Consider the following 25,131-nt stretch of genomic DNA (forward strand, 5'->3'; position numbering starts at 1 on the left):
TGTCTCTGGTACAGTCCTGTGACTGTGTGAGCATAAGCCCTGCTGGCCACCACAGCCAAGAATTCTGGAGGTGTTTCCTGGGCACAGCCATAAAAGTCAGGGCGCCAGATGAGGGCACGGACTCCTTGGGAGGAGATAACAGCAAGCTGGAGTGAGCCAGAGGGAGAGTGCTAAGATGGTGCCCGCTGACCTCCATCCCACAGAGTATTTCAGTAGGCCAGGTGTGTGTTGAATTAAATACCTGCCCTTAGGCTGAACCTTGAAGATAAGCAAATAAGCTTCTTTTATAAAAGTTTGGGCACTTTTTCAGTCAGCTGCCTCTGCACTGGGCACTGGGGTGAAGGAGTTTGTCCACTTGAGCCCTTTAAGAAGTGTTTTCTCAGTTCACTGTAGTCTTGTGGGTTTCATGGATGCAAGTCCCTTTGGCTTTCAGAGCTGGATGTTTAGGGGGCTCATCTCTCAGGTGCAGGGGTTAAAAGTTGTGGTGCCCAATGCCAGGTTCAAACAGAGGTTTGAGGGGTTTGATATTTTTCCCAATTGTGGGGAACCATGCTGGGAGTGGGTTGTATGGTGAGATTGTGACTTCATCTCTCCTAGGTACTGCAGTTTGGGTTTTTAACCCTCAGTCACCCAATGTTTAGGAGTTGCTCAGCTGGTTTGGGGCTTTTTGTTTAGTTTGTTTTGTTTTTGTATTTTTTTTCAGAAGAAATTATTTCTTTTGTAGCTCTGTAAAAGGAGAGGAGTTCGGTATCTTCCTAATTTGCCATCTTGAACCAGAACCCACTACTATTTAATAAAAATGAAGGACAGAGTTGTCTGGGAATAGCTTTGACTTCATTCCTTTTTGATTTCCAAGGGAAGGATTGAAGCTGTACTGTGAAGTTGCACAGAAAATAATTAAAATTAAAGAGCACCTAATATAAAAGGACTTATTTCACAATGACTTATTTTCAAGACTGGCTTTACACTGAATTTGTATAAACGTCTCTCAATTTAGTATAAATGGTCTCCAAAATTTCAGATCTAAATTAATAATAATAATAATAAAAGAAAATCCTGGTAAGATAGGAAATACATGCGTAGTTTGGGCAGGAATAAAATTAATTTTAAGAATCTTTTCATAGATACTGCACTTGGAGAAGTAACTTCTTTGGATTTGATTCTTAGCTTATCATCATTCCTACTCTCTATCCTACTCTCTTTCAGGTGAGGCCCTGTGCAATTCAGGAGAAAACAACACCTCCTTTGTGATTATTATTACTATTGTTATTATTAAGTTTCATTTAAATCCAAGTTAGTTAACATATGTTGTAATACTGGTTTCAGGAGTAGAATTTAGTGATTCATCACTTAGATATAACACTCAGTGCTCATCCTTTTATTAAAAGCGACACTCTATCACCTGCTAAAGTAGTAGTTAAAATCTACCTTGATCTTCTTTTTTTTTTAATTTTTTTAACATTTTTTATTTATTTTTGAGACAGGGAGAGACAGAGCATGAACAGGGGAGGGTCAGGGAGAGGGAGACACAGAATCTGAAACAGGCTCCAGGCTCTGAGCTATCAGCATAGAGCCCGACGCGGGGCTCGAACTCACGGACCGCGAGATCTTGACCTGAGCGGAAGTCGGCTGCTTAACTGAGCCACCCAGGCGCCCCTACCTTGATCTTCTATACATGCTTTCCTCAACACTGTTGCCAGAGCCAACACTGTCTCTTGGCAATGGCAATGTTTCCACCCACTTTGTTGGTATGGGAGCTCAGGAGGATGGCCGGTAAGTCAAGGAAGCTGGAAATATTTGCCTTTCTATATGGTGCTTGAGAAGCTTATTCACACAGTAGGACTGTCCCAGGGCCCTGTTCTGCATGACTGCAGCAGATTCCTGCCAATGCACATTTGGGTGTTCCTGGACTTGATGAAATGTGTCTCACAACTTTTAAAGTAGCTAAAAAATCCAAGTAAATAATAGAAATCACAACAGACGCCAAAGCAATAGTTATTGGTTAGAGGAAAAATGCCTGGGAAACAGGTCAATGGAGTTTGTGACATAGAAAACTCACAATAGTTGGGGCGCCTGGGTGGCTCACTTGGTCAAGTGACTGACTCTTGATCTCAGCTCAGGTCATGATCTCAAGGCTCATGAGTTCAAGCCCTGCATCAGGCTCTGTGCTGACAGGATGGACCCTGCTTGGGATTCTGACCTCTTTGCCCCTCCCCTGCTGTACTCTGTCTCGCTCTCAAAAAAAGTAAACTAAAAAAAAAAAAAGAAAAAGAAAACTTTGATAGAAAGGCATTTTAACTATCATGGTACAGTTTCAAAAAGCAAGTACAAAAAAAAAACAACTTTCCAAGTTAACTTTAAAATAACAGAAATATCCCATATCTTTGGTTACATGAAAACAAGAGAAGTATCCTGAAGTTGAATAACATAAAGAATATAAAATAAAAAGATTAATTTTTCTCCTCCTTCACATTTTCCATTATATCAATAGCGACGTGAGATACTCAGAAGTTTTAACTATAAAGATGAAGCATGATGTTTATTTTGTTTTTGAGGCATTTCATCAAAGGCTCATAGGAACAACCATTGGTCAAGCACTGATTAGGATTTTAAAGTTGCCCCCAAATTAATTTTTTTTAACGTGTATTTATTTTTGAGACAGAGACAGAGCATGAACAGGGGAGGGTCAGAGAGAGGGAGACACAGAATCTGAAACAGGATCCAGGCTCTGAGCTGTCAGCACAGAGCCCAACGCGGGGCTCGAACTCACAGACCGTGAGATCATGACCTGAGCCAAAGTCGGCTGCTTAACCGACTGAGCCACCCAGGCACCCCAAAGTTGCCCCCAAATTAAATAGTCTTTGTAATCAACAGTAAATTTATTTACCACGTGCTAGGCTCACTTCTAAGTGCTTAACATGCATGATGAACTTATTAAATGATGACAACCAAATTAGTGGTTTGGTTAGTTAATCCTTATGTTTTCAGGTTGATAAAAAAGAAGCAAAGAAAGGTTAAATAAATGTCCCAGGGTTACCCAATGAATAAGAAATAGAGCCCAGATTTGAATCCATACTGGATGCGAGGGTCCAGGCCACCACCACCACTCTCTACTTATCTCTACAATAGAAGACTAGGCAGTGAAAATAGTAACATCTGTAACATTCATTACATTATTAATGAAATTCATTTACACAAGGTACCAAGGTTGGTTCTATGGACACGGTTAGGGGTTAGGGGGTAGAGTTAGGGTTAGGGTTAAAATATCTAAAACTGTTCATACTCTTAAGTAGCTTTGGGGTGCCTGGGTGGCTTAGTTGGCTAAGCATCTCAACTTTGGCTCAGGCCATGATCTCATGGTTTGTGCGTTCAAGCCCCTGGTCAGTCTCTGTGATGACAGCTAAGAGCCTGGAGCCTGCTTCGGTTTCTGTGTATGTGTGTGTGTCTCTCTCTGCCCCTCCTCCACTCATGATCTGTCTCTCTCTCTCAAAAGTAAATAATCATTAAAAAAATTGTTTTAAGTAGCTTCAAATCAAATGGATGTTAAGATAGCATAAATAGCTTTGGTATAAGATATAATAGGTATCATACTTTTTAAGTTTTTAGTTCATTTTTATTGAGATATGTAACATAAAACATTATATTAGTTTTGGGTGTACAACATAATTAGATATTTGTATATATTGCAAAATGATCTCCACACTAAGTTTAGTTGACATCTACCACCTTACATAATTACAATTTTTTTTTCTTGCGATGAGAACTTTTAGGATTTACTCAGACTTTCAAGTATGCAATACAGTATTAACTATTATCACCATGCTGTACATTATATTCCCATGACTTATTTTTTCATTTTTTTTTATTATTTTGAGAGAGAGAGAATGAGGAGGGAGGGGCAGAGAGAGACACAGAATCCAAAGGAGGCTCTGGGCTCTAAGCTCTCAGCACAGAGTCCAATGCGGGGCTCGAACTCACGAACTGTGAGATCATGACCTGAGTCGAAGTTGCACACTTAACAGACTGAGCCACCCACCTGTCCCTCCCATGACTTATTTTATAACTGGAAGTTTGTACCTGTTAACTTCTTTCACCCATTTAGCCTATCACCTTTCTACTGGCAATCACCAATCTGTTCTCTGTATATATGAGCTGCTTTCTTCCTTTTTAAAAAAAAAATCCACATATAAGTGAGAGCATGAAGTATTTATCTTTCTGTCTTATTTTACTTAGCACAGTGGCTTCAAGGTCCATCCATGCTGCTGCAAATGGCAAGATTTCTTTTTTTATGGCTGAAAAATATTCAATTGCATGTATATACAGCATATTTTCTTTATCCATTCATCTGTTCAGACACAGATTGTTTCCACATCTTAGCTACCGTAAATAATGCTGCATTGAACATGGGATGCATATTATCTTTTTGAATTACTGTTGTTTTCTTCAGATAAATACCCAGAGGTGAAATTGCTGGATCATATTATAGCTCTGTAATTTTTTGAGGAACTTTGATACTGTTTTCAATAGTGGCTTGTACCAATTTACATTCTTACCATCTGCACACAATCATTTTTTCCTCCACATTCTCACCAACTCATTATTTCTTGCCTTTATGATAGCTATTCTAACAGGTGTGAGGCAATAGCTCATTGTGGTTTCGATTTGCATTTTTTTCTGGTTAGCGATTTTGAACACATTCATGGACTTGGCCATCTGTAGGTCTTCTTTGGAAAAATGTCTGTTTAGATACTCTGCCCTTTTTAAAAATCAGATTGTGTGATTTATGCTATGGAGTTTTAGGACTTATTGATATATTTTCAATATAAACCCCTCATCAGATGATTTGTGAATGTATTCTCTCATCCCATAGGCTGCCTTTTCATTTTGTTGATGGTTTCCTTTGTAGTAAGTAGCTTTTTAAAAGTTTGTAATTCTAGTTGTATGTTTTTATTGCCTTTAATTTTGGTATCACATCCAAAATCTATTGACAAGCCCCATGTTAAGGAGCTATGGTTTCTTCTAGGACTTTTAGGGTTTCATGTCTTGTATTCAAGTCTTCAATCCACCTAGTTATTTTTTGTGGATGTTTTATAATAGTGGTCATTTCATTCTAGACCACATATGGCAGTCTAGTTCTCCCAACACCATTTATCATGGAATGTCCTTTCCTCATTGTATATTCTTGGTTCCTTTGTTGTAAACCAGTGGACCATAAATGAGTATGTTTCTGAGCTCTCTAGTCTGTTCCTCAGATGCATGTATCTATTTTTATGTCCATACCATACCGTTTTAATTACTCTTTGTCATATAGTTTGGAATCAGGCAGCATGATGCCTCCAGCTTTGCTCTGTCTTATGTATTTATAATCTAAAAGAGTGTTTAGATAAACTCAGATGTTTAAGAGTGGGGATAAACAACTTACACATTTTCTAGAAATAAGGTAGCATTCTCAAGAGTTCTACAACAGACATGAAGTTGAAGTGATAGGTTTGACACCTTGATTTGGTCTTGGTCAAGTTAATTAACCTCTCTGAGCCTTTTCTGATCTTACAGATCCTTTGACATTCAGTAAGAACATATGCATTTTGAGACTTTTTCAATAAGTGATTGAATCTGAATGAATTTAATGAAGCATATAGAGTCCTTTAAACGGATACTGAAATGAAGGGAATTTTAGAAACCAGAACAGCTTTCATAAATTTAGGGATGATAACTGGGACTATGACTGGTTCATTTTGGGTCACATGCCTAGTGATGAGAGACCAGGACTGGTCAGGTTTGATCCTATGCCAGGGAGGATTGACAGCCCTACTGGAACCATGTAGTTCCCCAAAAAGCAGACTAAAGAGATGTGACAGGTGAATCTAAAAAAGGTAACACAAACAAAAGTCCTAATAAAAGTAACATTACTAGATATGAATGAACACTTCCCATGTCCCATGGATTGTTTCAAGCATATCTCACACAGTATGTAGACAAATACTTGGAGGAAGGCCCAGGCTATGCACAAAGTACTTTTAGGATGTAATGTAGAAGAGGAGTGGAGACATAATGAAGTGGGATCAGATAGTGGATGAGCTCTGAATAGGAGGCAAAGTTAAACTTGGTTTTATTGAGAAGTCAGAGCCAATGCCCTGAGAACACAATCACAGTTAGGATAACTAGCCTGTATGAGAGAAAGGAAAAATGGCAAGTGGAGAATTTAATTAACAAGCCATTTCATGCAGAAGTGAGGCAAAAACCTACATTTGGTAGGTGGTAGTAGGAATGGAAAGGAAAAATAAAAACTGGCAAGGCATTGGAAGACTAGAGTTGTGAGCAAAATGGTGGCTATTCAGAGATGGAGATGAGGGCTAAAGAGAGTTATAAGTGGCTAAAAAGTTGCCTGTTGAGGCACTGAAGAATGATGGTACTGAGTGGTTACACTGGCAAAATTAGGGGGTAAGAACAGGTTTGATGAACTGGTAAGAACTGGGAGAATGATGATGAACGTGGTTTGGGACATATGGATTTAAGGGCAGGCAGTAAATTCTCAGAAGGGGATATCAACCAGGCAGTTCTAAATGTGGCACCATATCTCCTGAAGAAACTTGAGGCAGGAAAAACTCAAGTTTGTGGAGATGAAATTGCAAAAAGATAAAGAATAAATGGGCATTCCATAGACTGATACTTAGTAAATCCCAATGTCAAACATGTGTTGAGTCAACAGGTTTGTAAAATTTTAAAAATTTAAATTTATTAGGATTTATTAGTAACACAATTACACAGAATAAAGTTCAGGAATTCACCAATTATGGTCACCAAGATGTGCTTCTTTGTGGCTTTTTAAACAGTATTTCTCAGGATTCATATTTATTCATAGTATAGGTGAATTTCATACATAGCTTCACAATAAGGATGTTACAGGTCTTCCATCAGTAAAATTAATGAAAACATCTTTCATGAAAGGCACGTAAAGAATCTAAACTAACACATTTAAGAAACTGTGATAACTTTGAATTTCTTTACATCACAAAGAAGAAAAACAAATCCCCAAAATATAACAGATGAAAATGTAGTCTGTGGTTACCCACACCCACACACACTTCAAGAAATATACTTCAACAAAATGACAGCACGTAACTAAGAAACTACTTATCCACAAAGCTTATTGAAGGACCTTTTTCAAGATGAGTAAAACAACAGAAGTAGGGTAGGGAATGCTGTTCATTTTGTTGAAATGAAGTCACAGAGACACATCATGAATCATGAAAAGAAATGACTATCAAAGTCCAATATCTAGCTGATATGTAACACTTATTTGAGCATACATAAAATCACTGACTTTATTAAATACTATTACTCATTTTCTAAGTGTAATTGCCCATTTAATTGTCAGAAATAATAGCACAATTTAAAAAGAAATATCAACTCAAGCAAGTGGTGGAAATTTGAGTAAGAGAAAAAGTAATTTTAATATATAGTGTGATAGTTAAATTTGAAAGTAGTTACATATAGGAATCTAAAGCTTGCATTAGATCAGCAGCTGAATATTCAAAGATCTTTCTTGTTATCTTCCAAATAAGGAACTATCATGTATGCTAGGTACAAGGGATTTCCCAAAGGAAATACACAAATGAATGTCTCAAAATTCATTATGCTGACATATTTTTACCCACAAAATGCTCTCAATAATCCACCTAAACTTAGTTATAAATAAGAATGTAGTTATTTAAAGTGTATAAAAATTAATCTGGCATCACCTTTAAGGAAATGCATGAATACCATCCAAATATTAAAATTCAAAGTGAAAACAAACCAACTGAATAAAAATTAAGTGTTTATAGTAAGTCTGAGAGTATAGCCTCAAAAATCTGAAATTTCAGTTTTTCAAACCAAATCTAATGTAGAATTAGATCAGCATGCACTTTTAGAAGAAAAATTAAAATGCATACAATGTTTATATAACTGATCCAAAGGCAGGTATATTCATCCTCTTAAGAACATTTCAATAAAACACATTAAATTTAAAGAACAAATTATGTTATTAAAATAGTCTGTGCAATGTTTGTACAAATAACTTTGTTAAGATTACAAGTATACATATAATCAAGATAAGGGCTGCAATGTTTCCTAATATTAATCACTGTACTTAAAAATTTACAAGACATGAACATAAATAAAGCTGTTTAAAACTGGCAAACACGGTAATAGTCTGTCATTCAGTACAAAGTACTTAGTATTTCTGTTTATTACCAAAGCCATCACGCTAGAATAAGTTGCCACTCTTAAAGCCTAAAAGTAATGTGGAAAACAAAAGTTATAAATACATGTATACATACATTTGCATATTTACACATAGGCAGAAATCATCAATACACTAGAGTCGAGCATTAACACTGCCCTTAGTTTCCCACTGCAGGACCACCTCTCACATTTAAGAAAGGTCCTTCTATTACTTTCAGTTAAAAAAACACAACAGAACAACTTTGGTCAGGTCCCAGATACATCTGCTGTATACTACATTGTGTTGCTGCAAGACTCTAATTTAGAGAGATCCACACAGAAGTACTCATTTGGTTTGAAAATGCATTTTACCATTAACTGCAAAATTTAGAAGAGACCACAATCTTTTAGATTATTTTTTATGATGACATCTGTTACAGCATCAAAAACAAACTGCACATTCTTCGTATCTGTGGCACATGTGAAGTGGGTGTATATTTCCTTTGTGTCCTTTCTTTTATTGAGGTCTTCAAACTGACACTGAATATACGCAGCTGCCTCTTCATATGTGTTTGAGCCTGAGATGGGAGAAGGCAAGAAACATAAGGCGAAAAGTTAAAATGAGTACACATCTAAGCAAAATGGACCTGAAAATATTGAAATCAGTTCCATACATATAAAATATGTGGATTATGTCACTGTATTTTTCCTTCGAGAACAAGAGAAAGGCGTTCCTCTAAATGAAAAATTCCCAATGTTAATTACCTTTCAATGACTGTTAAGTTACCCTTAAAAAAAAAAAAAACAACACAACACAACACACCAAAAGCATGGTATTCTTGGCTTCCCGGGGTCTTCATTCCTGCCCAATCCAGATGCCAGATCTTCCTTTTTCTTCCCCTTTATACTCGACATCCCAACACCAACACCAACCCTTCCCTGACGGTGGTATGCTATTTCATTTCCAGCCTAGTGCATAATCGAGAAATTACCTGGTTGAATGGTAATCGGTATTTTTTATTCCCTTTCCTCTATACACATTAATTAGCATTTGTCACTTTTCTTTATTCAAAAATTGTAGACGGGTCTACAATGTGGTTTATGGCCATGAGGTTAAAAACTTCTGAGTAAACACTCCAGAAATGGTCCGTAGCTAATGATAATCACATACAGCAATAGTTTCTAGGCAAGCCCTTGACAGACCTACCTACCTATGTTCATTGTTAGACATATAAAGACTGTTAATAACAGAACTAACTTGTTAGGAAACAACCCAAAATTTGGTATATCTATACAATGAGCTGCCATACAGGAATAAGAAAGGAGAATAAAAGGACTATTGCCACATACAACATGAATGTGTTCCATAAATATACTGTTGAACAAATGAAGCCAGACACAAGAAGAGTATATACTGTAGGACTCAACTGATGTTGGGAAAAAGAAGTTGGAAAACAATACAAATTAATCAATGAAGACAAAGTCATAATAACTCGGTGTGTCGAGGGTGGGGGCATTTGTTTAGCCTGGGAGGCATGATGGAGTTTCTGGGAACCTGGAAATAATGCTGTCTCTTGATCTGAGTGCACATATCTGTGTCTTCCCTTTTTAAAATTTCAGTGAGCTTCACATTTATCCTAAATGTGCACGTATGTATATATTTTATATGTGTACATACATGATACTTCAAAAACTGTTCCATTTAAAAAAAAATTATTAGATCTCTCTCTTGCAGTAGTAACACAAAATTATTTGCTGGGCTTTCAAGGTCCTCTGTTACCCAGCCTGCTTAGTAAAGCTATTCTGAGATCCTGTGGTCCACACCTGTAGCTTACTCTGTGTCAGCAGAACTCTATGTTATATAACCAACTCCCACCTGGGACCCTGCTCACAGAACTCTACCAGCTGCTTCACCAGCTACTGCAAATGATGCTGCAATAAACACGCAGGTAGCACCTATCTTTTTTAAGTCAGTGTTTTCATTTTCTTTGGAGAAATTTCCTGAAGTAGAATTGCTGGATATTTCTAATTTTTTTGGAATCTCCTTACAGTTCCCACAGGGGCTGCACACCAAATTACATTTTCACCAACAGGGCAAGAGGGTTCCCTTTTCTCTATAACCTCACCACACTTGTTTTTTTGCCAGTACCTATTCTAATCGGTGAGGTGGTAGTTCACTGTGGTTTTGGTGTGCATTTCCCTGATGATTATAGAGATTCTGAGCACCTCTTCATGGACCTGCTGGCCATTGTAGGTCTTCTTTTGGAAAAATGGTTCTTCAGATCCTCAGCCCATTTTTTAGTGGATTGTGTTTTTTGCTATTGAGTAGTAGGACTTCTTTATATATTTTCAATACTAACCCCTTATCAGATACATAATTTGCAAGTATCACCTTCCATTCCATAGGTTGCATTTTCATGTTGTTGGTTTTCTTGGCTGTGCAAAAAACTTTATAGTTGGATGTGGTACTACTTGTTTATTTTTGCTTTTGTTGTCTTCACTTTTGATGTCCGATCCAAAAAATCATCACCAAGACTAACATGAAGGAGCTACTGCTTATATTCTTTCAGCAGTTTTATGGTTTGAGGTCTCTGATCCATTTTAAGTTAATTGTTTGTATGGTTTAATATAGTGGTCCAGTTTTCCCAGAACAATTTATTGAAGATACTATCTTTTCTTCATTGCATGTTCTTTGCTCATATGTTGTAATTTTTTGGTCACATATGTGTAGGTTTATTTTCTGGGCTATTTCTCACATCTGTGTGTCTATTTTTGTGTCAATGCCATAATGTTTTGATTACTATGGCTTTGCAACACAGCTGAAAATCAGGGACCCTGCTGCCCCCAGCTCTGTTTTCTCAAGACTGCTTTGGCTATTCAGGTTCTTTTGTGGTTCCAAACAAATTTTAGGATTGTTTATGCTATTTCTGTGAAAAAGAATGCCACTAATATTTTGAGAGGGATTGCACTGTATCTGTAGGTTGCTCTGGGGTAGTATGGTCATTTTAACAATATTTTTCTAATCCGTGAACATGAAATATCTTACCCTTACTTTTTCTTCTTCTATTTCACCAATGTCTTGGAATTTTCAGTGTAGAGATATTTTTTCTCCCCTTCTTACATTTATTCCGAGTTAGTTTTTTTTCTTTTTGATGCAGTTGTAAATGGTATCGTTTTCTTAATTTCTTTCTGATCGTTCATCACTAGTGTATGGAAATGCAAAATATTTTTGCATATATACCGTATCCTGCAAATCTACTAAATGCATTGATTAGTTTAACAGTAGTTTAGTGGAGTCTTTATATATGTATACATATATAGATGTTGAATAATATGTATATATAATACTATAATCAAATAATACTATGTTGAATAAAAGTGGCAAGAAAGGGATTCCTTGTTTTATTTCTGATGGGTTTCCTTGTTTTTGTTGAAGTATGATGTTAACTGTGACCTAATAAATGGCCTTTCTGTTTTGAGGTACATTATTTTGAGTTTTTAGCATAAATGAATGTTGAGTTTTGTCAAGTGGTTTTTCTGTATCATTTCAGAGGATCAAGATTTTTATCTTTAACATTTGCAAATCAATATGATATATACCACTTTAACAAAATTGAACTACCCTTGTATCCCTGGAATAAATCCCACTATATCACTGTGTAGAATTCTTTTAAAATATTGTTGAATTTGGTTTGGTAACATTTTGTTGAGGATTTCTGCATTTAAGTTCACCAGGGGTACTGGCTTGTAATTTTCTTATGGCATCCTTGTCTAGTTTTGGTATTAGGGTAAAATGCTGTCCTCATAAAATGATTTTGGAAGTGTTCCTTTCTCTATTTTTCTTTTCCAAGAGCTTTAGAAGGACTGGTATTAATTATTCTGTAAATGCGGGTAGAATTCATCAGTAAAGCCATCTGGACATAAATAAATATGGTCATGGACATATTTATTGAGAGGCTTTGATCATGAAGTAATTGGTCTGTTTAGATTTTCTGTTTCTTCATGATTCAGTCTTAGTAGGTTCTAAGTTTCTAGGAATTTTTCTACTTTTTCTAGGCTGTCAAAATAAGTTTGTATTTTAACTCTTTCAGGTGGCTAGCAGACAACCATATACTTTACAAATCAAAATTGAGTTTATTGGTACTCTGAAATTCTAAAGCAATAAACTGTGTCTTATTGACAGATGTTAATGCAACCTGTCAGTTAAAAATATGTTTTGAGAAAAAAGCTTCTTGAACAGAGTGCAGAGCTTAACTTGCTATATATATTATGGGTAGCTAGACTGCAAAATGCCGAGAACTAAGATACATGAATAAACTCATGAGTGTATTTCTCAATCTGATTTTAATTCTTAAGAATGGCAAGGATGTGGTGAGAAGGTAATAGGTATTTTCTAGATGTGATAGAACCATCATGTATAAAGGCAAGTATGATCTGGTTCAAGACTGAAGAACTGGGAAGGATTGGTAATATAATTGAAAGGGAGATGGAGGAGATTTGAGAAAACAGTAACAGGAGTTTCGGGTGTTAAAAAACACGTATATGTTCAATAAGCAGCTGGAAACGCAAGCCTGAGGCTCTAGGGAGAAATTAGAGTTGACAATGGAATTCAACATGGTGAGGAAAAACATGACCATGAAAGCAGGGAGCGCTAAAAGATTACAGGTTGCAGATGGAATGTGGTGAAATGCCAACATATTGATATTTTAACAGAAGAGGTGCAATAGAAGCAGGCAGAGGTGGAGATAAACCCACCTCTGCCTGCTCCTAGTTTAGAGGCTACACAGGCAGGAATTAAAAGTGGAGGTTGCAGCAAGAAGCAATGGAATCATGACTTAGAGCATGTAGTGAGGACTTTACATTCTAATCCTGATATTGGCATTGTGAAAAAATTATGCAATACTCTCTGTGTTCAAAGATTGTGAGATCACGGATTCTTAGTATCTTGACAACATAAGAAATATCCTTTCTTGGCTGATCTGAAATCCCTGTAGGTATGTGGTATTTATGGATTCATTTGGGCAACTCTGGTAATATTAGAAAAAATGGCTACTTCATAATAGAAAATGATAAAAATAAACTGAAAGACAGATGAAAGTAAAGGCAAAACTGAGCCACCTTGACTCTGGATAACTTCAAACTCAGACAGGACTACACATAGTTTTATTCCTAACGAGCACTAAAATGTTTCTGAACAAGGTGACAGGATACAAGGACTTTCAAAAAGAACACGGAAGTTTAAAAATAAGCAACTGTGTGAAATTTTTTTCAATCAACATATGGGAGTACACAAAATGACCTGTAATAATGAGTAGTGTGATTATATTTATCCAAGAATCTTCCCCTTTGGTTCTAATGAGAATTTAACTCTGGCAGTCTGGTTGTTAATGGGCGGGGTGCAGGCGCGCCCATAGACTTGGGTTTGGATTTAGACTGTCCTTGGGCCCCAGTGTTCTCACCTGCATGAGTGGGATGTAAGAGCACTGAAATCATAGGGCTGTTTTATCTTAGGCCTGTGAAAAGGCAGTAAATACTCAGTGTACTATTAATATACTCAATACAAGACTACCTTTGTGTTTATTATGAAACAAATTCTTGAGACTTTAAAAAAAAATAAAGGATGTGGTCAGGGCAACTTGTTTTCAATTAGCTAAATTAACCAGACTCTTCAGAATATTTGGGTTTAGAGACCATATAAACCAGTGGTAGTCAAACTCTCTTTGAGGCACAGAATCTTTCTTCCTCATTAAAGTAAAATCTTATTCAGAAACCTAATATGTAAAACAGAAACAAAGTCACCCTGCTTTAGTAAGAGAGATGCTGTGTGCATGGATAGGGGAGGGAGGGAAGTATCTTTAGTCTCTGTACCTACTTTTCAATAGCAGCCCAGGAGGCGCTCTAAGGAGCTAAACTAAAACCAAGTTTTAGCTCAACTTCTGATTTTACAAATGGGGTACTGAGACCCAGATAAATTAACTGCCTTGTTCAAGATCAAAGAGCTAGGTATGGGAATGCCAGGACCACATCTCAGGTCTCCTTTTCTAAGTTCAGGCCATTTTCCACAGCAGGAGAATTACAAGACCATTAACAGTCTCCTTACCAGTGTTGGGATTACTTGTCAAACTGTGTGACTCCCCTGAAAAACAAGTGGTTCGCGGATTCCTTCTTCATTTATAACCCTTATAACTACGGTTCATGTTCTTTTATAGTAACATGCAGCTTTTTGTGTAAGAGTACATCCGTCTTGGAGATTAGACCGTGAACACAGACTGGTCTTTTTTACTGTGCATCACACATACCTGACAGAAGATCATCATAAAGAATTACCTAACAGCTTTTCCATTTGAATGTTATTTCCAATAATCTTAGCTACGCCTCAAGGAACTACCTGTACGTGAATGCAGTTTAATAATTTTAATTAAAGGTGATCTACAACTGAAATCTTGCCTTACGGGAACTTTAGAAATATATGACTTGACAAGTTATCCACAGGAAGTAAAATACCTGCGTATTCTGGATAGCATATAGTGAGAGGGCTCTTTTTGATTTTTTCTTCAAAGAGATCCTTCTTGTTTAGAAAAAGTATAATAGACGTATCTGTAAACCATTTGTTGTTACATATGCTGTCAAACAACTTCATGCTTTCATGCATTCGATTCTGTAACAGGAAAGAATACAGTTTGTCACAACACGAAGGGTTTTGAAAGTATTACTTTTAAAAAATAGTGTTATCAGAAGAGAGAGCTCGGTCAGCTGAAAAATAATGTAGCACAGAAATACATTCCCGCCATTTAAGAACAAGTATTGATTGCAGGGGAGATGAATGTGTACACTACTCCTCACTTTTTGCATTCAACCCGTACTCGCACAGTGCCCACTATGTGTCACTGTACCTGGTAACACCCTGCTGCAGGACCCTGCAATCTAGAGACACCAAGTGTGAACATTCAAAAAGAGATCTCACTGTTACAAAGTTAATGGAAGCTTCTCCATTAAAAGATAAGTAAAGGTTTTTAAAAATTAATAAATTGAGCAATTAGCCCAACCCTCTAAATATAATGGTGTGTTAGGGACGGAATCGTCCACTCCAGTTTCCTGTTCTTCCAGTATATGTGGTATCAAAAGGACACTGACAGAAAGGAATATGTGATGGTGAACTGCACTATAATTGCACGTGCCTGATTTTAAAAATACAAAAGTGACATTTTGATCTCTTTTTCCCCAGTCTGTACTAAAGTTAACTTAGAATAGACAGTGCTCTGAGGCGCCTGGGTGACTCAGCTGGTCAAGTGTCTGACTTCAGCTCAGGTCATGATCTCGCAGTTTGTGGGTTCAAGCCCCGCGTCGGGCTCTGGGGTAACAGTTCAGGGCCTGGAGCCTGCTTCGGATTGTGTCTCCCTCTCTCTCTCTCTCAAAAATAAAGACTTAAAAAAATTTTTTTTAAATGACAGCACTTTAGGAGCGCCTGAGTGGCTCAGTCAGGTGAGCATGTGAATCTTGATTTTGGCTCAGGTCTTGATCTTGCGGGTCATGAGTTTGAGTTCAGGCCCCGCCTAGCTTGCTTGGGATTCTCTCTTGCCCCCTCTCCCTCAAAAATAATAAACAAACATGTTAAGGATAAAAAATAAAATGACAGAACTTTAAATTTCTATATAAAAATATGTTCCCTAGATTAATGGTACATTGCAACACCTCTGAAAATTACACGGCAATAGCAAAGTATAACATGGATTAAAGATTACAGAGCTGGCAGAAGTGACAAGTGAAGAAAAATGAGCCTTGGACTATTACAGGAGTTAACTTTACTTTTAGTCACTTCCTAGATAGCAGATACAGGAAATGCATAATTAAACATATCAGATTGAAGGGAGATTAACTCTCAGTCTTTTCTTATTCTTGGGGTCCCTCTGTGCTTCTTTAGCGTACTTCCCTTTCAGTATACACAAAGAAGAGCCAGAGGAAAGAGCCTGAACTTTCAAATAACTCACGCCATTAGCGAGAATTACTCAAGAATTATTCTCAGAAAAATCCTTGGCAGTATCTCCAGCCCTTCATCTTTCACAGTGGTTCTACTTGCCATTTCCTCATCTTCGGCTAGAACCAGGTCATAGTCACTCAGAGCCACACAGAAGATGATGGCGGTCACTCCTTCGAAGCAATGAATCCACTTCTTCCGTTCAGATCTCTGTCCTCCCACATCAAACATTCTATAAGAGAAAAAAGGAGTTGGACATCACCTTAAATGTTAGAAAGGGATTCTAGAATATCATCAAAAAAGCTCCAAATTGCAGGGGGAATGTGGGATGGGAGGAAAGAAAAGGACATTACACAGGAGGAAAATGATGTCACAAATTGGTTTTCGCAAAGGGAAAAAAAAGTCTGGTTTTTAAAATTTTTGATTGACAACAAAGCTCAAAATACCCTCAAAAAACAACATATTCATTAGCATACGAGAACACTTAGATCAGAACATGAAAGCAGATACAAATGAGTGGAGTGCACTATGAGTAAACACTGAGAAGTCACAGGAAGCAACTAGGGAACGCAGAGATTAAATTCAATTTGCCAGAGTCACAGAACATTAGAGGCAGAGGACATGGTCCCTTCTTCCCACCACAAAATGTTTTGTTTCTTTCAGAGGCTAAAAGTAGGACTCTGACATAAAGGGGAAACCTCATTTCCAGGTAAGAAAATGCTGAGTGAGCAAGTGACACTTAGCTGGGGCCAACAGGTGGCCTAAATTAAAAAGCAAAGCCAAGGTATAGGAACAAAAATAAGAAATAGGAGACAAATGGGTTTCCTTACTGAATAGTCTTAAAAGTTAGAGGAAAAAACCCAATTTTTATACAATGTTTAACTGTAGACTATTGTAGCCTGGTGTACAAGGTAGTAACACAAGCAGCATACAGAAAATGATCTGTTCATTTTTTTCTTATAAGAATTTATGAAGTTAAGCAAAAGTTGAAATGCACATAGATTGTTATGCAACCTAGAAATAACCACTTATATAATGGAAACACTATGCAAACTGGTGCATTTAAAAGGCTCCATTCATCTAGATGGTGCACTAATTAAAATAGTCCCTATTTAATTCTCAGGCAAAAAGAATTTCCCTGCAGAATAGTATTGGCCTATAAAGCAAATCAGAGTACATCAACTAATATTGTTACTTTTATCATTATTTCAATGCTGTTCATTCTATTGGGTTAGCTAGTGATTTGTTCCTTAAGTATGATATATAACAAAATGATTCTACCACACAGTAAATTAAAATGGGTTTAACACACAAAAAGGAGAGCTGATAATAAAGATTAAATAAGAACAAAATAAAAGAAATTAAAATGATTACCCATTTGTTAACAAAGAATTTGAAAATAACCTTACCAAAAAGGCTTTATTTACTTTAGGTAACTTCTCTGATCCAATGTTACATGTATCTTGACCACTCAATATAAAATAACAAGCAAACCCTTTCCATCCCATCAGACATTTTCCTTCTGTGATGGTTGGTTTTGTGTGTCAATTTGGCTAGGCCATCATACGCAGTTATTTAGTCAAACACTAACCTAGGTGCTTCTGTGAAGGTATTTTACTGCTGTGCTTAACATCTAAAATCAGTCGTCTCTCAGCAAAGAGTATCCCTGGCAAGGGGAGAGACCTTATCCTATCAGTTGGAGGGCCTTAAGAACAAAAACTGAGGTTTCCCCCAAGGAAAAGAAATTCTACCTCAAGACTGAAACATCAGTTCCTGTCCAAGCCTGCTGTCCTGCCCTACAAACTTGACACTTGCCAGGCCCCGTGGTCACGTAAGTCAATTCCTTGAAATAGACAACCCTGACGTTAGTGCTCAGAGTGGGGTGCTGCTGTAACCAACACCTAAAATGGGGGAAGTGGTTATGGAATTGGATACTATGTAGAGACTGGAACAACCTTGAGTTACTACACAATAAAAGCCCAGATTGTTTTGAAAAGATGGCTGGTTCGAAACAGACATCTAAGGTAATAATTCTGGAGATGCTCGGGAGTGAAAGGATGGCAGAAAAGCTTCGATCTTAGAGAATATACATATATCATTCATGAACATCATGTTAGATTTTTTGATGAGGTTCCAGAAGGAAATGAGAAATGTGTTACTGGACACTGGAGCAAAGGCAATTCTTGTTGTAAAGTCACAAAAACTAGGGCTGGCTGTTAAGAAATTAACTTGCATGTTGGCTGAGGAAATTTCCAAGCAAAACGTGCAGGGTATGGCTTGGTTCACCTTGTGGCTATAGTAAAATATAAAAGGAAAGAGGAACTGAGGCAGGAACCAGGGAAGAAGCCCATGCGTCAAAGGCCAAGGAACACCAAGGATTTCCAACCACTACAAGAAGCAGGAGGACGCAAGAGAGGATTCTTCCCAAGAGCCTTCAGAAGCACAGTTGTGCAGACATGTTGATTTTAAACTTCTAGCCCCCAGAATTATGAAAGAATATATTTCTGTTGTTTTATGCCACCGAGCTTGTGGTAATTTGTTATAGCAGCCCTAGGAAAGTAATATATCCCCCCTACCTTGTTTTATTCTTCGTTATAGTGATTATCACCTCCTGAACATCTGAACATTTATCTCCCTTCCCCCAACAATGTAAAGACAAAGACTTTGTCATACTTCACAAATATTTGTTGAATGAATGCATGAACTAGGTCTACAGAATATTTTAAAACACCTTCAAGCAATAATAGACTAGCTTTACTACATTAAAGATCCACGTCTTGCGAGGCACCTGGGTGGTTCAGTTAGCTACGCTTCTGACTTCGGCTCAAGTCATGATTGCATGGTTCATGGATTCAAACTCCATGTCGGGCTCTGTGCTGACAGCTCAGAGCCTGGAGCCTGCTTTGGATTCTGTGTCTCCCTCTCTCTCTCTCTGCCCCTCCCCAACTCATGATCTGTCTCTATCTCTGTTTCTCTCAAAAATAAACAAACATTAAAAAAAAAAAAAAAAGAGGGGCGCCTGGGTGGCACAGTCGGTTAAGCGTCCAACTTCAGCCAGGTCACGATCTCGCGGTTCATGAGTTCGAGCCCTGCGTCGGGCTCTGGGCTGATGGCTCAGAGCCTGGAGCCTGTTTCCGATTCTGTGTCTCCCTCTCTCTGTCCCAAAAATAAATAAACGTTGAAAAAAAAATTAAAAAAAAAAAAAAAAAGATCTAGGTCTTCCAGTTATGCTGTGGGAATGTTACATATAAAAAGGCTTTTTAACTTATAATCAAGTAATTTACAGAAGAAATCTCCTAAATTTATTCAGTTTAGAAATGAATAAACTGATACTTCTCAAACTTCAGTATAAATCAGACTCACCAGGTGCATAAAGTTGATTCTGCTGGTCCGGGGACCATACTTCGAGAATCACTAGTCTAATTCATTAGCCAAGGAACAAAAATGACTAAAATCTAATGTAACAAATGACTGTGCATAAGGCATTATTCCTTTTTCACACATACTTTAGAATTATCTTCAAATTCTGAAGTTTTTAAAAAGTCATCAAAAACAAAAATATGTTCTCCTTCATATGAACAGATGAAACTTTTTTCTAGCATCAAATAGGAAGTGGATTTGATTTTTCTCAGGTTTCTTTTAGGGAGAGAGGGGAAAGTACAAGGGGATACTGAAGATCATGATATGTTTTTTTTTTAATTTTTTTTAACGTTTGTTTATTTTTGAAGGAGAGACAGACAGAATGTGAGCGGGGAAGGGCAGAAAGAGAGGGAGACACAGAATCCTAAGCAGCATTCAGGCTCTGAGCGGTCAGCACAGAGCCCGATCTGGGGCTCAAACTCACAAACCATGAGATCATGATCTGAGCTGAAGTCAGATGCTTAACCGACTGAGCCACCCACACATCCCCCCCACTTTTTTTTTTTTTTAAGAAAGAGTGCAAACCGGGAGAGGGGCAGAGGGAAAGGGAAAATCTTAAGCAAGTTCCACTCCCAGCACAGAGCCCAAAGCAGGGCTCAATCCCATAATCCTGAGACCATGACCTGAGCTGAAATGAAGAGTTGGACACTTCATCAACTGAGCTACCCAGGTACCCCCAAGAAGATCCTGAGATGTTCTGGCATTCTCAGACTGTCATCTGATAGCACAGTGATCAACAAAGCGCTGACCGTATGTGCACGTCAACCCTGTAAATACACTCCAAAACCCACTTTACATCTATAGTACTATATGAAAGTAACATAAATTTGTCTTATAATTTTATAATAGAAGGGATGCTTTAATTCTGTATTTGGCAAAAATATTATAGTAAAATTGCTGATTCCTTAAAAGCAATATAGTAGTCCACAGAGACACTTTCCACAAACGCTCACAGAGGTGATAAATATATTCTAAAATTATTGTGCTTTATTGCCTCATTTTGAATTTAATTCCAATCATACCAAAATTAAATGAAACTGAAATTTTACATCAGCCATTCATTAAAATGAGACAATGAATTATAATACAAAGCACACAAAATTCAAGAGTTCCCTGTAGAATTATTCTATTTCTGCCCTCATTCTTCTGAGACTCAACATATAAAAAGCAAAGTTGGAACCATATGTTTTACAATGATAGTAATTTAACAGAACCCAAATCCAAAATAAGACAAAGTTTATCTGAAGTTCCTGACAAACCTATGTTTAAGGCAGCAAGTGACAACAGTAATGAAACACATCCTGTGAAATTCTACCTCACCCAAGGAGACTAAAGATAAAGGGACTTCCTGGGGGTATCATGGTGAGAGAGAATTTACAGAATCTCAGCACTTGCTTGAGGATGAAATGACAACTTCGAGAAATTGAGGGTAGAATGAAGAGCATGGTCAGGAAAGCGAATGTTTACGATTAACCAACACTGAAAGTGAATTTTGTACAGATTCCATCAAGTGCCACATGACAGACTGCACATTTAGCACTGTGCCTTCCCACTGACAGAGCTCTTCCCTCTACAACGTTCCCCTGAGAGGCAATCACCCCATTTATGTTTATACCTCCAACAGTGGGCCAGAGTGTAATACCTTCTGGTAAGACTCTTAACCAATCGTCCTCTTTACCTAATAGGGAAACTTAATTCAAGTATTCTTACTTGCTAACCCCCAACTCCATGCATTTTCTCCTCAAACTACATTTGTTAGAACAAAGCCATTATCTGAACATAATGATTTAAGTTTGCTTTTAAAATATGGTCTTTAAAACAAAGTAAACAAAAAAAAAATCTGAATCTAAGGTAAAAAAAAACAAAACAAAACAACAAACCTTTGGAGCCTCATTCTGACACTGAGCTTCCTTATTTTATAACTTTAAGATAAATATGACAATAGTTCTCAGATCAGACATATCAGACTATTTAAATATTCATGTTTTACTATTCCTGACTTTGGTCATTTAATATCCTAAAAGTAGTAAACAGATGAAAAGAAAGTAAATGATTTTGATAAGAGCTATTGCCAGCAAGGAAAAAAGTCCAGTGACCGCTTCAACAAAACTTTACCAAGTATTCAAGTACAAAGTTACATGGTCAGATAGACTAATTATGATCTGTAATTCTCTTTAAAAAAGGCAGGGCGATGTTTGGATTTGGGTTTTTTCTTTTTGGAGGGAAGCTGCCATGGAAAATTAAAATTCAATTTTAGTTTGCTGGAAAACTCAATTACATGAACCACTGAATGTAGAATAAATTAGTGACAAGCGGTAATAAAAAAAATGTATTTAAGATATTCAGGGAAGGAGTCAGAAGTACAGTTGCATATAGGTAACTACTTTCCACAACTTATTTATAAGGAAGCTCACCAATATATTTGTTTTTTTATCTTTGACTACAAATCTTTTTTAGATGCTCTCAGAAATCCTGCTTTATTATTACTATTTCAGAGCACTAGAGTTAACTGAAGCAAAGTCCAAGTGGTTTTTTCATGCTTTAAAAAAGAGGAACACAGGTCTGTAAATCTGAATGTAATGTTTCACTGAGAGTCCCTGGGTCTGGTCTGTCACGACCCGAGTGGACTGGACAAAGTGAGCATTTCCAATGGCTCCAAGTCTGTGCTTCTCTACTCAAACCTCAGTAAATCAATATTCATTACATTCTACATTAAACGAACATTTTTCAACCTAAAAAAGTACACACGTTTGCATGAATAAGAATTTTCATGAAAACTTTTAAAAAGGTACCCTTCACTTTTAGTATTTCCATAAATAAGCATTTATTCAATCAGTAATTTTTTGTGAAGAATGTAGGACAACACTTTATAATATCAGAGTAATATTTTCTATTCAGAAATAAAAGTCAAAAACTATTTAAATCACTTTGAAAAATCTAGGCAAAAGAGATTGCATGGCCATTTTTTCTCAAATAAAAATACAAATATTCCTTCTAAGAATGTTTGTTACCCTCTTTTACCCAAAAATGCTTTGTCCAATAACCTAAGAAAAGTTTTCTTTTGTAATTTTTAGCTCAGTTTTTAAATACTTTTACCACTTTTTTACTAAACAACGTGTTTTATATCTAAATTTGTAAATTATATGCTTTGCAGCTACTCACTTAAAATGAAGATCTTTGAAAGTAAAATGGGTTTCAACAATTCCTGTAGTTTTCACTCTAGTTCTGAGAACATCTTGTTGAGTTGGAATGTAGTTTGGTTGTGCTATTCTGTCCAAGTCATTCAAATAGCTGAAAAAATAAACAAGACAATAAGCTAATCATTAATACAGCCATTAAAGATCTCCTCAATCAAGGAGTAAAACATTTTGATGCATGCAATATTCAAATTACTGGAAATCGTTACATTTCTCGGTAATAAAACAATTGAAGTTTATATGTTCTATTAACTCCCACTGAAATGAAAACGTTTATATAAGTCTCCAGCCACAAAGCTCTTTTAACACTTTTCAAGTGTTGTGTTCTTTGTTTCCTAAGGACACTAGTCATTCTCCTTGTTGGAAACAAAACAGAGTAACAACTTCTTAAAAACCACACAAAACCAACTGTACACTACAAGTTTGTTTCTTAAAATTCTTTACTACACATTTTTTATATAGCACTGTGTTTATTTTCCAGACATTACTCTTGAGGATTCTGAGAATCTTACACTTTTAAGAAACTAATGAGTAACCTCTAGTCGAAGGCTGAATTCAATATTGTTCCTTTTCAACCAGCCTTAAGTTACACATAGGAAAACAGCACATGCTCTTTTACTCTGCATTTTACTGGCTCTCTAAATCAATATTCGTATTTTACTTCTCACTGATTTTAGTCACCCACCCATTCAAAACTGTCTGCCAATGATGCCAATTATGTTGTGCTATTCAAATGTAGCGATGTCATACCACGAAATTATTCTGTGTAAATTATCTCATGCCATTTTACATAGTAAATAATGTTGTAGAATGTCCAAATAGAGAGAGATTAATGTGAACCTCGGTGGTTAAAGAAGCATTCATGGGTGGTGAGGGGTTTAAACATAAATCTGAATGATGGGACAGAAAAAAAAGAGAATGCCATCCACATGAGGAGAATTAGTAAAACAGTATGGAGACAGGAACAGTCACATCTCGTTTCTCAGAAAGCAAGGCCCCTAGGAAGGGTGATGCAGAAATTCAAAAGAAGTCTGGACTTAATCCTAAGGTCAGCTGATCGTGGGGACCATCCCTACAGAGTCTTCTAATAGCTGAGAGTAATCAGTCAATGACGATTTAGAAGATACATCTATGTTTATTACAGAGAGGCACTAACTACTGCAATGTTAATTGAGGTTATCCTCTGAAACTGTTCCTTAGCCATTTATAACAGGTCTTGCGAACAAAAGGAGCTTAATAAATATTTGATTTGTAGACATGGAGGTCAAAAGCTATCCAAACACTGAGTAATCAAAAATGTTTTAAAGACAGTTAAGTATATGTATGTGATACTAGAATACAACGAGAGAGGACACCTTGAGTTATCTGTATTATTTGCTTAACTTAAAAGAATCTTATTATCTTACTGCACTGGTAATAATCCCCCAGTACTTATCTGTGTTTTTAATTCCACATATATAACGTTATGTATTATTGTAAGAAAATGTAACTTAATAAACAGGCCATGGCAAGATTTTACTCATTGTCCCTTTTAAGTAGTGTTACTCTCACTTAAAATGGGCTTTGATTACTCAGATCCATTTCTTTGCTTAAAACTGCTTCAGAATTGCCTCTAAAGATAACACACATTTATATTTCAACGTGACAAATAAGAAAAACCGGCACAATTAAAAACTCCCAATTGTTTTAAATGATCACAAATTTAAAGTAAACTGGTGCTTGGACAGTCGTAATGGGCAACTTGGCAGCCCCCCCCCCCCCGCCGCCCCCCCCCCCCGTCAAAAACTCGGAAATCAAGATGCACTGTAACCACTGTGGAGGAGAAAATTTCTGTGACTTCCTTCATTCTTGGAAAATGGCTCCATTATTGCCATCTTAAGGTCAGAACCACTAGTAATGAACTACTGGGGAGACAAAATGGCTTATTCTTCTCAGTGCACTGTACACAGGAGACAAGCCGTGGCCATTAGACTGCAGGGGTCCAGGAAGTACCACCATATGGGGAAACACACTTCAGTCGATTGTCCCCGAGAAGCACCCCTTTACTACTGAAAAATCTCCCCTTGGTGGGCTCGGCTCAGAGCACTCTTCTCAACATGGCAGGGATTCCCATTTAGATCTTTCTGCAGGTGCTCGTGGTGCTAAAGCAAATAATATGGTATAAGAGTTATGTTTTGTAAATAATTTTTTTTCTAATTTCTCTTCTACCTTCTGTAAAGTATGGTTTGTTAGTTAATTCATTACTAAACAAAGGCACAGTGAATGACAATTATGTGTCAGGCAATGAAGAAAGAACATACGGTAAAAGCAGACCTTACTGAATTTACAGTGTAG

At 36.9% G+C, this 25,131-nt stretch overlaps 1 protein-coding gene across 2 annotated transcripts in view; it reads right to left on the minus strand.

Moving 5' to 3' along the window:
- Positions 1–6,710: 6,710 nt before the first annotated feature.
- Positions 6,711–25,131, minus strand: part of GNAI1 (G protein subunit alpha i1) — an 85,532-nt gene continuing 67,111 nt past the window's right edge. For both annotated transcript variants that reach the window (XM_027071751.2, XM_053218547.1), the window contains 4 exons: positions 22,763–22,891; positions 16,283–16,412; positions 14,710–14,863; positions 6,711–8,783 (listed from right to left, as the gene is read on the minus strand). In XM_027071751.2, coding sequence (XP_026927552.1) covers positions 8,593–8,783; positions 14,710–14,863; positions 16,283–16,412; positions 22,763–22,891 — 604 coding nt within the window. In that variant the 3' untranslated portion in view covers positions 6,711–8,592. The remainder of the gene's footprint in view (positions 8,784–14,709; positions 14,864–16,282; positions 16,413–22,762; positions 22,892–25,131) is intronic.

This window comes from Acinonyx jubatus, chromosome A2, assembly GCF_027475565.1.
Source record: "Acinonyx jubatus isolate Ajub_Pintada_27869175 chromosome A2, VMU_Ajub_asm_v1.0, whole genome shotgun sequence".
Taxonomy (NCBI): Eukaryota; Metazoa; Chordata; class Mammalia; order Carnivora; family Felidae; genus Acinonyx; species Acinonyx jubatus.